This window comes from Natrix helvetica, assembly GCF_964273705.1.
Source record: "Natrix helvetica genome assembly, chromosome: Z".
NCBI classification, from domain to species: Eukaryota; Metazoa; Chordata; class Lepidosauria; order Squamata; family Natricidae; genus Natrix; species Natrix helvetica.
In genome coordinates, this window is record NC_138554.1 from 31313447 (window position 1) to 31326044 (window position 12598).

The 12598-nt window shown below is 43.2% G+C and overlaps 1 protein-coding gene across 1 annotated transcript; it reads right to left on the reverse strand.

The window, feature by feature from the left end:
• Positions 1-394: 394 nt before the first annotated feature.
• On the reverse strand, positions 395-12381 carry LOC309381889 (olfactory receptor 14A16-like; the record flags this gene model as incomplete). The annotated part of the gene is made up of 2 exons (XM_081933205.1): positions 395-966; positions 12039-12381. The coding sequence occupies 2 exons, from the start codon at positions 12379-12381 to the stop codon at positions 395-397; spliced, it is 915 nt and encodes a 304-aa protein (XP_081789331.1).
• Between the last annotated feature and the right edge of the window lie 217 nt (positions 12382-12598).

Consider the following 12598-nt stretch of genomic DNA (forward strand, 5'->3'; position numbering starts at 1 on the left):
CATATTTCTGAGCGGGTAAAATGAAGATCCAGTTTGTTAGCGGCCATATGCTGACTCTCTAAAAACCTTACAGAGGACTGCAAAGCACTGTAAATCAGTATATAAATATAAGTGCTACTGCTATTGCTACCTATTTCCCCCAGTCACATTACACATTGATATTCACGTCACTAAATATAAAAAATGATTACTGTGTAGAATGCCAGAGCTGCCAAACATCCCTATTTAGCATCTGTAAAGTATATTGACAGTAATTAGAAGTGGAGGACATTGGCTAAACTTTGCCTCCATTCCACGTAGCACATTCTGCCATACTTTCACATAAGTAAATGAAAAGAGAGGAAAAATAAAAAATACATAATGAATAGAATATAAACAATGTAAAAAGAATCTGTCAGAATCTCCACAGTTTAGAAAGGACACATTTGATATTCTTATTTCTCATGCTGTAGATGATTGGATTGAACAGGGGTGGAAGGAGGGAATACAGAACAGTCAGTCCAATATCTAAGTAAGATGGAGTGTAAGAGGAAGGTCTCAGATAGGCAATGCATGCACTTAATACTAACGTAAACACTACCGTAAGATGAGGAATACAAGTAGATAAGGCTTTTTTCCTTCCTTTTTCAGAAGGGATTCTTAACACTGTCTTGAATATCACTGCATAAGATACAACTATAAAAGTAAAACAGCCTAGAACAGCAATGACATTGGCCACAAGAATTCCAACCTCAAGTAGATTTAAGCCAGTGCAGGATAGATTCAGCAATTGTGGAATTTCACAGAAGAATTGGTTGACCACATTAGAACAAAAAAGAATGGAAAAAGTACTAGTAGTATGCAACAGTCCATAGAGGAGACCTGTAACCCACACTTGAAGAATCATTACAGTGCAGGCTTTCCAATTCATTATCATCTCATAGTGCAATGGATGGCAAATGGCAACATACCGATCATATGCCATGACTGCCAGGAGGGAGAAATCAGAAGCTGCGAAGAAGAGAAAGAGAAATATCTGAGCAGCACAACCAAAATAAGAGATTTGTCTGGTGTCCATTAGAGAATTTGTCATGGATTTGGGGACAATGACTGAAACAATGCCCACATCCTGCAGACCCAAATTCATGAGAAAGAAGTACATGGGGCTATGTAGTCGATGGTCAAAAGCAACTGCAGAGATGATGAGAACATTTGCTATAACAGTTGCCACATATAACAGAAAGAAGAAGAAGAAATGCAGAATCTGCAGATGTCGATTATTTGAGAATTCCAGAAGCAGAAAGTAAGGCACTGTGGTTTGGTTCTCCATGTTTTATTTATTACCAGCTGGCATAACTGCAAAGAAAGAAAGGAGGGAAATTCAGTTAGATAAAATTTTGGAGGTTAGAGGAGAAAGCTGTAACTTTCCTTAGTTAACCTTCTGGTGACTGATTGCTATGATGCTATGATCAATTCTCTTATGTCTCTTTGTAGTACTTGTGTTTTGTTCTGTGACCATGAATGAATGAATATTTATTTCTTAGCCGCACCCTCTCCCGAAGGACTCGGGGCGGCGTACAATAAAACATATAAAATACATATCTGGACAAAACATACATATAACATAGACGTGTACAAGGAGGAGGTGGGCTGACCATAAATAAATACTGACTGAAAATTTTGTAGATGGCATTTTGATATGTGGTGAGATATGAAAACATTAGGAAAGATAAAGCATGGAGAAAATGAAAAGAAAATCAGAACAAAGAAAACAGGGATGTAGGATGAGGATAAAAATACTTTTTTCAATTTTTGTCCACCTGAACTAAAGGGCCAACTGCCAACCTCACATTTTTCCTTCTATCCTCTTTTCAGTTGTATTGTCTCATATAGTGATCAAAAGCATTGGCTAGGGAGTAGAACAACACTGGTTCAAGTCTATTTACATAAATGAAAGTTTACTCAGAATAATTAGGCCCATTGTAATGTGTCTGCACACCAGGATTGTGGTAGTGTTGAAAAATTGGGGAAAAAATCTACCTATGGTGCTTTGCACTCCTAGAAGAAAGGCAATGTAAATTTTACCAATAAAAAATAAACATAATTTGCTATGTCTGTTACTTGGAAAATGCAGACATTGCTCCTTGTATAATTTCTCTGTGGGAATTTAGGTAAGTGATGATGGTGGGCTGTTTTGGAGGGTATTCTCTCTAACATATTGGGATAAAATAATAGAATAAAAACCAGGGGTGAAATCCAGCAGGTTCTGGAGAACCAGTAGTGGAAATTTTGAGTAGTTCGGAGAACTGGCAAATGCCGCATCTGGCTGACCCCAGAGTTGGGTGGGAATGGAGATTTTGCAGCATCCTTCCCCTGCCATGCTCACTAAGTCCACCAAGCCAAACCGGTAATAAAAAAACAATAATTTCACCATTGATAAAAACCCATGAAAGTAATACATAAAATTAACACAAATGTGTTTAATGATATACTGTTAAATAAAAATTTTGGTATTCATTTGGTGATAAAGACACAATTATACTATTTTGAAATATAATTAATCAATAGATTTCAAATATTGGCACAATAAATTAATAATTTCCCATTTCCAGCAATCAGAAGGAAATGAAAATTCAACTTGAAAAGGCAGTATTGCATTCAGTACAAACCAATAATGTCCGTAGTGGAGTTTGGACAGAAAATGTGACACAACTATTGCACCTTTGAACTCTGACATCTCACCATTTTTTTCAAGTGTCAAATGCAAAACACATTTAAGGCAATAATATTTAACTTGTTTAAAAACAGAGAAATAAAAAGAGATATAGGAATCTTACCATGCTTTTTTTTTACTGATATACAGATAGATGATGAGATAACTTTGCCAACACTAATACTTTTATTAGTGATCAGTTCATGCATGAAGGTTTGGTCCAAATTTCTGCTGATTATAACTATTTCTTATTCTTCATAATTATCATGAGTTCTGAGGTAATAACGGCACGGCAACAGCAACGGTCAACTATTTATTAACTTCAGTATAACAGAACAGAGAACTAGCCGGCTGACAGCTATTTATACCAACAGCTGTCAGACTGGCAACCAATGAGAGCTCTAGGATTGTCCCGCCAAGGAGATTGTTTAGTTAGGCCAATCAGGGGTGAGCTGTAGGATGAGTTACTGAGCGCCACCTGCTGGTGGACGCTCCCAGGACATAACACCCCTTCCCCCTTGTTCGTGTAAGCGTATTCGCTCAAATACGCCGGTCGTCTGCGCGTGCGCTGGGATCTCCTCAATTGAGGTGTGGCTGATGTTGCAGGAGGAGCGTTCCCGGGGAGTGTCCTGGCAGGCCGAAGTCCTAGAGTTCCTTCAAAACTTGCAGGTACGGAGTCCGGCGTGAGCGGGGCGGTTGAAACGGCGCCGGAGTTAGTTGGGCTATTCTGGTCGGGCCGGTATGCGTCGTCGTCAGGGCCTGGATTATTCTGAGCTGGGACATGCGATTCGCCCGGTGCTTTACTTTGGACGCGCTGCCGTAACTGGTCTAAATGCCTCCTCCATTCTCGTCCATCGTCAAGGAGGACCCTGTAGGAACAGGGTCCTGTTAACTCAGAAATAACCCCCGGCACCCACTTCGGGTCCCCTGCAAAGTTTCTTACGTACACTCCCTCCCCCACTAGAAAGGTCCTAGGGGGTGGGGAAGAAGGGAAAGAGGGGATAGAATAAGAAGGGTGCAGTCGGTCTAAAGTTGTACGGAGTTTGCGCCCCATAAGTAGTTCGGAAGGGGCTTTTCCTGTAAGCGGACATGGGGTGGTGTGTTGACAGCGTAGAAAGGTTGCCACGCGGAGATGCATAGGCAATGCCGACATGCGGGACAGGGATTCTTTGGCAGAGCGCACAGCGCGTTCTGCCATACCATTCCCAGCCGGGTGGAACGGAGCTGTCGGGGCGTGGCGGATGCCTAGGCGGGCCAAGTAATGTTGGAACTCTTGGGAGGTAAATTGGGGTCCATTGTCCGACACTAAAACGTCGGGCAATCCGTGTGTGGTAAATAATTTGTCCAGAACACGTATTGTTGCGGATGAGGTGGTTGAATGCATGGGGAAAAGTTCAACCCATTTTGACCATGCGTCTATAACTAGGAAGAAAGTGGTGCCGTCTATGGGACCCAAGAAATCCACATGGAGGCGACTCCATGGGGCCCTGGGTTGTTCCCACTCCCTGGATGGAGCGGCGGGAGGCGCCGCGCGGACTTGTTGGCATGGGGGGCAACGCTGCACCCACGCAGTGATGTCCGCATCCATGGAGGGCCACCAGACGTAACTTCGGCCCAGGCACTTCATACGGACAATGCCTGGGTGGCCCTCATGGAGGCGGGTCAGCACTGCATGGTGCAAGGCTGCAGGGATGATTACTCTATGGCCCCATAGCAAACACCCCTGGATATTAGATAATTCGGTGCGGCGCCGATAGAAGGGTAGGAGTGGTTGATCTAAAGGAGTGGAGGGCCATCCGCTTCTAACAAAAGGTATGACCCTAGATAAAATAGGATCGGATCGGGATGACAAGGCTATGTCCGAAGCGGACACAGGGAGGTGGAGCTCGTCCAGTAGGCAGATCACTTCAGTGGGTGCTGGGTCAGAGACAGGCAAGGGCAAAGGGCAGCGGCTTAAGGCATCTGCATGCCCCATGTGGATGCCAGGCTTGTGAATAAGTGTATAATTATAGGCTGAGAGAAATTCAGCCCAACGTGACATGCGAGGTGAAATGTTTGGAGGTGTGGGACGATCCCCTGAGAGAATGCCTAATAAAGGCTTGTGGTCTGTGAGGATGGTGAATGGGCGGCCGTACAGGTAATGGTGATAGCGTTTTACTCCCGCAACGGCGGCCAGCGCCTCCTTGTCCAGCTGGCTGTAATTCCGCTCAGGCTTGGACAAGGTGCGGGAGTAGAAGGCTATAGGGGCTTCAGAGCCATCGGGGTAAAGATGACTTAACACTGCGCCAATTCCAAAGGGGGAGGCGTCGCAGGCTAGGAGCAAGGGCAGACGCTCGTCGTACTGGGTTAGGACGGGGGGAGCTGTCAAAGCCCTTTTGACAGCCGCGAGCGCATGCGCTTCGCGGCTAGTCCAGACCCATGGAGCTGAAGCGTCTAATAGACGGTGAAGCGGTTCTGCTAGGGATGCCTTTTGAGGGATAAAGGAGGAATAGAAGTTGAGGAGACCTAAAAAGGCCTGCAACTCAACCTTGTTTGTGGGGGTAGGTGCGGAAAGGATTGCGTCGACTTTGGAAGGAGAGGGATGAATTCCCCTCTTGTCAATAAGGAACCCAAGGAATTCCACGGCAGGAACCCCTAGCTTGCATTTAGAAGCTTTCAGGTGCAGGCCTGTGGAGCGGAATTTTAGGAGGACAGCACGGAGGATCTTTAGTAGAGTGGGGGCGTCCTTAGCTGCAATTAATACGTCATCAAAATAAGGGGTAACCTCAGGAATTCCATGGAGCAGCCGCTCCATGAGCCCCTGGAAAATTCCTGGAGCTACGCTGACGCCAAACTGGAGGCGGCGGCATTTAAATGCCCCGCGGTGCGTGACTATGGTCTGGGCAAGCGCAGTGGCTTCATCAACAGGAAGCTGTTGATAAGCTTGAGTCAGATCCAATTTGGCGAAGATTTTTCCGCGTCCTAAAGTGTGCAGGACGTGCTGGACAACTGGCACTGGGTGGGGGTGGGCTTGTAAGGCCTTATTCAATGTGGTTTTAAAATCTGCGCAGATCCTTATTGATCCATCAGATTTTAGAGGAACGACTATTGGTGTTTCCCAAGGGGAGTAATCTACAGGTTCTAGGACCCCTTGAGCTATCAATTTGTCCAGCTCCGCGTCCACTTTCGCCTTTAAGGCGAAAGGCAACCGCCTGGCCTTTAGGCGAATAGGCGCGATTTTAGGGTCTAAATTTAGGGAAATAGATGAACCCTTATAACAACCCAGAGAGGAGGAAAAAATGTCCTGAAATTCGGATAGGAGGGATGAGAAGGTATCAGGAGGGAGAGTAGCATATTGGGTGGAGTGAATGCCCGCTATGGACAGTCCCAGAGCCCTGAACCAATCAAGCCCCAGTAAAGAGGCTAGGGGGTCACGTACAACTAAAAGAGGCAAGCGGCCAGAAAACGAGCCATAAGTAACATTCAGGGTAGCGCAGCCTAAGAGCTTAATTGGATTGCCCTGATAATCTTGTAAGCGGCAATTTGCAGGGGTAAGTTGCTTAAGGCGGTATTGTGGCAAAAGCGCAGATAGGGTTTGCCATGAGATTATAGAACGGGCTGAGCCGGTGTCCAGTTCCATCGAGCACTGACATCCCTCGATGAGGATGGAGAGGTGCAGCTTACCACGGCCTCCCGTGGTAGCGGAAGCTGAATCAACGACCCATTCCGGAGAGTACTCTTCTATGTCTCCGAAAGACAGGTAGTTGAGGCGACGGTTTGATGGTGCCTGGGCTTGAGAGCGGTAGGCAGGGCTTTGCGGCGCAGGCCGGTTGTCAGGAACATTGGAGCGGCATATGGATGCCAAGTGGCCCTTTTTTCCACACTTGCGGCAGATTGCTGCACGGAAACGGCAGTTTGAACGTGAATGCCGGCCGCCGCAGCTGAGGCAGGCACGGCCATCCTTGTGGGTCAGCGACTGCATACGGTCGATAGCATAGTCAATTTCTGATTGAATTGATGGAGTAGCTTGTTGGTAATTCACCTGAGGTGTTGGCGCCGGCAGGCCTGTGGGTAAGGGCTGAGGTAAGCGGCGACAGTCCGGGGTGGACTGATCGGCCATCTCTGAGGCGCGAGCTTCATCAACGGCTATTTTTAAGGTTAAGTCTGACCGAGAAAGAATTCGGCGGTGCAGGTTTACATCTTTGAGCCCATAAATAAATTGTTCTAAAAGGGCTTCATCTAAGTCGGCAAACTCGCAAGGAATAGCTGCTGCACGGAGCGCAGCCACGTAGTGGCTGATGGACTGTCCTTCTAGTTGTATACAATGGCGAAAATTTTGTCGCCGAGCAAAGCGAGATGGAGCAGGCTCGTAATGTGTCTTGAGCTTTGCCATCAGGGTGTCCCACGGCACTGTGTGGACGGGAGTTGGAGCCGAGAGAGCGCGAGCGGTCGCGAACATCTCTGGCCTGCAGTAGTTTAGAAATATGCCTCTTTTTCGTTCTAGTGAGAGGCTCGTCAGGTCGTGAGCAAGCAAGAAGCACTCAAATCGCTCGACAAATGCCTCCCAAGTTTCTGCCTCCACATGGAAAGGTGAGAACATTGAAGAAGTCGTCATTTTGGCTAGATGGATGGTTGTGAGTTAGTTTCGCCAACCGTCGTCGCCAGTATTGAGTTCTGAGGTAATAACGGCACGGCAACAGCAACGGTCAACTATTTATTAACTTCAGTATAACAGAACAGAGAACTAGCCGGCTGACAGCTATTTATACCCACAGCTGTCAGACTGGCAACCAATGAGAGCTCTAGGATTGTCCAGCCAAGGAGATTGTTTAGTTAGGCCAATCAGGGGTGAGCTGTAGGATGAGTTACTGAGCACCACCTGCTGGTGGACGCTCCCAGGACATAACACTTTTATTAGTGATCAGTTCATGCATGAAGGTTTGGTCCAAATTTCTGCTGATTATAACTATTTCTTATTCTTCATAATTATCATATGGAAAAGGTACCAATGTTAAATATGTAGTTAACTCATTTTTTAAAATGTCTACAGAGAAATCCCTCCAAATCTCTCTCTACCACTGTCAATGCTGTCCTACTAATTTTCATGTAGTAAAATATCTCTCTGTAGTCATAGATATTTCTCTTTGAATGTTTATTAATTTTCTTTTATTTCTCTCAAGAGACTTGTGCACCAAGTTTGCATTTCCCTTTTTGCCTATAGAGCAGACCCCTACATGACTCCATAGGAATCCAGAAGGCATAAAAACCCACCCACTCTAAACTCCATTTTGTAAGCTGCCCAGAACCATAAATCCTGATGGTTCTGTTCACCAATAAATGGGCCTCCTTTCCAATCAACCTCTAGATTCCATTTTGATTTCAATGTCTTTCTCCAGCTTGGAACTGAACCAGATGAAATTAGAAACCAAGACTGCGAAAAGGGAAATAAAACTGACTTCTTTGTGCTTCTTAACATAGTTGGCCATTAATAACTTTATTGCTATCTCCAAAAGCTTCAGTAGCAGTTATCCCATAAAATAACAATATCTCAGAATAATGTTAACAGAGTTCAGGCTCCATTGATTCCAGCACTCCAAATTGTGAGAGGTGAAACATTACCATTATTAAGTGAGAAGATATCCCCTAATTATGTTTCATTACATGGAAGTCTCTTTCACCTCTAGCTTTTAAGAAATCCCACCCTGTATTCTGCCTACCACAGCTAGGAGACAGTGACGTGCGGTGAGGTTTATGGCTGGTGAGGCTGGTGACGTCATCAGGAAGGTGGGGAATTCTTAGCAAGGCGCCGGCCACGACTCGCTTTCCAGGGTCCTTTCGTGAGCAAACTGGCAGGGAAAAGTCCGCCCTTTCGTGAGCAACTTCCTGCAAATCTGCCATTGCTCAGTGCAAGGAAGGGAGCCGCTCATGCATGCGCATTCACCCTGGAACCATGAGCTCCGGCATCAGAACCCAACAGAAGGCGGGGAATGGGACCACGTGTGCAGGAGGGAGGCTGAGGCTAAAGGAGCCTCCTGCACCTCCCTTTATCCTGCACACCGCCTTCCTGAGTCAACATGAAGGGGACCGCGGCTCGCGCAGTCACATTCCCCGAGGCTCCTCAGCGCCTTTTCCCTTTTCCATTTTTTTCCCATGATGAGAGCGGTGAGGCTCTGCCTCCCCTGCCTCCCCTGACCGCACGTCCCTGCTAGGAGAACAGCTGAGGACTGTGTTAGTTAAGCCCATCTAAGCCCTGTTCATTAACATAGGAGTGGAAAAGTCAAACCTTCTGGAAAAAATAAAAAGGGAAGAGGAAGAAAAAATGTTCAAATAAACCCATAGAAACCTAATGAATTGCAATAACATCATAGAAACCAGTTGAATTGGTGGTGGGAGCAATCAACAATCAAGAGGATAATTTATTGTTATATTCCAAGCCACACTCCTTTCTCGGGTGCATTTGACTGCTTGAGTACATTTTAAATGCAGACCTAAAACATGGCTTATAAATGAGATATAAAGTAATTTCAGAGAGGCCTATAAAATACTTATAATAGACTAAGTAATGCAGTAAATCTATAGAAACAATAAGAACACTGACAGAAGAAATACAAATTTTCTAAATAAAATTTAGAAAGACAGCGATCGAGACATATGTTTTAGAAAATCAGTATATGCATACTCAGTTTTGTTGTTAATTTTGTTTTCAGCAATACATTGTTCCCTTCAATCAGGAGAAATTTTTCCCCTGTGTTCTCTGCCACTTCTCCAGAGGAAGCCATTACAACCCATATGGCCAAGAAAGAGATTTCAGCATTTTTATTATTTCAGTGTTTTTATTTTAATTTTTTAAAAAAATTGCAAGCATTAAAAAGTAATCAAAAAGTTTTCAGGAAGGCACAGAGTAAGATACAAGCATAAGAAGATACCCAGAGGCAGATTCTAGGGTGGTTGGCTCTCTGTATCCCACAATTTTGCAGCTTTTACTGGAATGAATGGAAAAATAGCTAGAAAATGAAGAAAAACTGAGCATACCATTGGAAGATTTGAGGATGTATTGGAAAACACAAGGTACATAAACTTTGCTAATGTAGGCAAGGGACTGGCTGAGTCAGGGGGACTAGTCAAATGGGGAATTAGTCAGGAATCCCTATGTGGTATAAGAGGGCAAAGTCTGACATCCTCACCCCCTTTGAATGCTGTTGGACCTTATTGTTGAAGCCTGAACCCAAGGACGAGGCGTCAGACTTTCTGAGGTAAACGGAACAGCTTTTATTTTCAATAGAACAAGCTCAAAGCAACTACAGAACAGTTCAGTACCTTGATCTGCTTGACAGATATTTATATGGAGCTGTCAAGCAGAGCAGCCAATGGTAACTCAGCAAAAAGCCCACTTCCACCCAGACACATCTTGAGCCTTTGGTTGCCAGACAGTCATATGTTGAGGACTTGCAACCAGTCATAAGTCGAGGACTACACTTATCTACTCTCAGCCAGGTGACAACTGTCAATTTGAGAAGATTCCTTTGTATAGACTTGACAAATAAAACAGCTAATTGACCTCTTCATGTTTGGGTCTAGTTATTATTCCTGATAGCTAAGCAGGTAGAAACAAAAAGAGCCGCATCCATAAGCAGGAGTAACGTCATTGATAAATCAGCTTGTATAATGATGCAAGCAGCACTCCTGTTACATAATTTGTGGACAGACAACATCATCACCAGATGTATTTGTAGCTAGCTGACAAACTGTACTCAGTGTATAGTCGTCAACAGAACTACATCAACATGGAAAAAAGTAAGTATTGGAATGCCCCAAGGTTCAGTTTTAGGCCCAGGGCTCTTCAATATCTTAATAAATGATGTAGATTAAAATGTAGATTAAAAAATGGAAGGAAAACTCATCAAATTTAGACCAAGCGGACAAGAATATGCAGCAGTCCAGTAACTAGCTTCAAAATCCAAAAGGATTCTGACAGACTTGAACATTAGGCCCTACCTAACAAAATGAAATCCATTAAAGATAAGGTTCTACACTTAGGCAAGAAAAGCCAATTGTACAGGTACAGACGAAGTCAAACTTGTCTCCCCTAGGTCCCTTCTAACTCTGTTATTCTATGAAATTCTATAAACATTAAAATCTCCCATTTATACATGAAAGGGAGAAAACATAGCCTTTGATGGCACTGCATGTTTTTTTTTTCATTAGATTGATGGATTTGGTTTCCTGGAACTCTTGATGACCTCAGGAAGGTTCAGTTCCTGAGTTCTTATTGGCTCAGGGCAACCTCAGAATAAAATACCTCCTTACTTGTATTTTATCTTCTTCTTATTTTACAAGCCATACTTAAACACAGTGTGGCTATTAATATTCTTAATAATAATAATAATTCCAGTTACACTTTACAAGTTTCTTGGCTGGCCTACCTCAAAAGGATGACATCTATTCAAATTCAGGATAAAATTCAGAATAAAATTCTATGTTACTACATAATTGTAGTATCAGTAGAATTCCTCGCAAGGGATCATTATCAAAACCTCAATGTCATTTTCCCCAGTAAGTTTCCAAAGCCTGTGAAATTCCAGAGCTACCAGATATCCATATTTAGCATTGTTAAACTAAATTGACAAAAATTAGGGATGCAAGATTTTTGCAAATAACATCTTGAGTTCTATGGTTCTCCTGTTTGACAATTTGGATTTACCTCTAATCCAACTATACATTCCTACCTATATTACTTTATTAAGAGAAGGTAAGAATGAAAAAAATATAAATATAAATAACATTAAAATAATTTATCAAAATTTCCACAGTTGAGAAAGGACACATTTGATATTCTTATTTCTCATGCTATAGATGATTGGATTGAACATTGGTGGAAGGAGGGCATACAGAACAGTTAATCCAATATCTAAGTAAGATGCAGTGTTAGAGGAAGGTCTCAGATAGGCAATGCATCCACTTAACACTAACATAAACACTACCGTAACATGGGGAATACAAGTAGATAAGGCTTTTTGCCTTCCTTTTTCAGAAGGGATTCTTAACACTGTCTTGAATATCACTGCATAAGATACAACTATAAAAGTAAAACAACCTAGTCCAGCAATGATACAGGCCACAATAATTCCAACTTCAAGTAGATTTATGCCAGGGCAAGATAGTTTTAGCAACTGTGGAATTTCACAGAAGAATTGGTTGACCACATTAGAACAAAAAGGGATGGAAAAAGTGCCAGTGGTATGCAAAATTCCATAGAGAATACCTGTAACCCACACTAGAATTATTATTTCAGTACACTATTTCCAACTCATCACCATCTCATAATGCAATGGATGGCAAATGGCAACATACCGATCATATGCCATGACTGTCAGTAATGAAAAATCCGAGGCTTCAAATGAGAGAAAGAGAAAGTATTGAGTAACACAGCCAAAGTATGAGATGTGTCTGGTGTTCATGAGAGAATTGATCATGGATTTGGGGACAATGATTGAAACAATGCCCACATCCTGTAGAGCCAAATTCATGAGAAAAAAGTACATGGGGCTGTGCAGTCGATGGTCGATAATGACGGCAGAGATGATCAGAAGATTTGTTGTTACAGTTGTCAGATATAGCACAAAGAAAAAGAAGAAATGCAAAAGCTGCAAATGCCGATTTTTTGAGAATTCCAGAAGCAGAAAATAAGGCACTGTGGTTTGATTCTCCATGTTTTATTTATGACAAAGCTGGCATAACTGCAAGAAAATAAAGATAGATTAGATAAAAATTTTGGAGGTAGCATTTTGATATGTGGTGAGAATAGAAAACATCTAGAAACATAAAACATGGATGGAATGAACAGAGGATCACAATATGGAAAAAAGAGATGTAGGATGGTCAAATCAGAGTACACTGTTTCCCATTTTAATCCATCTCTACTAAAGT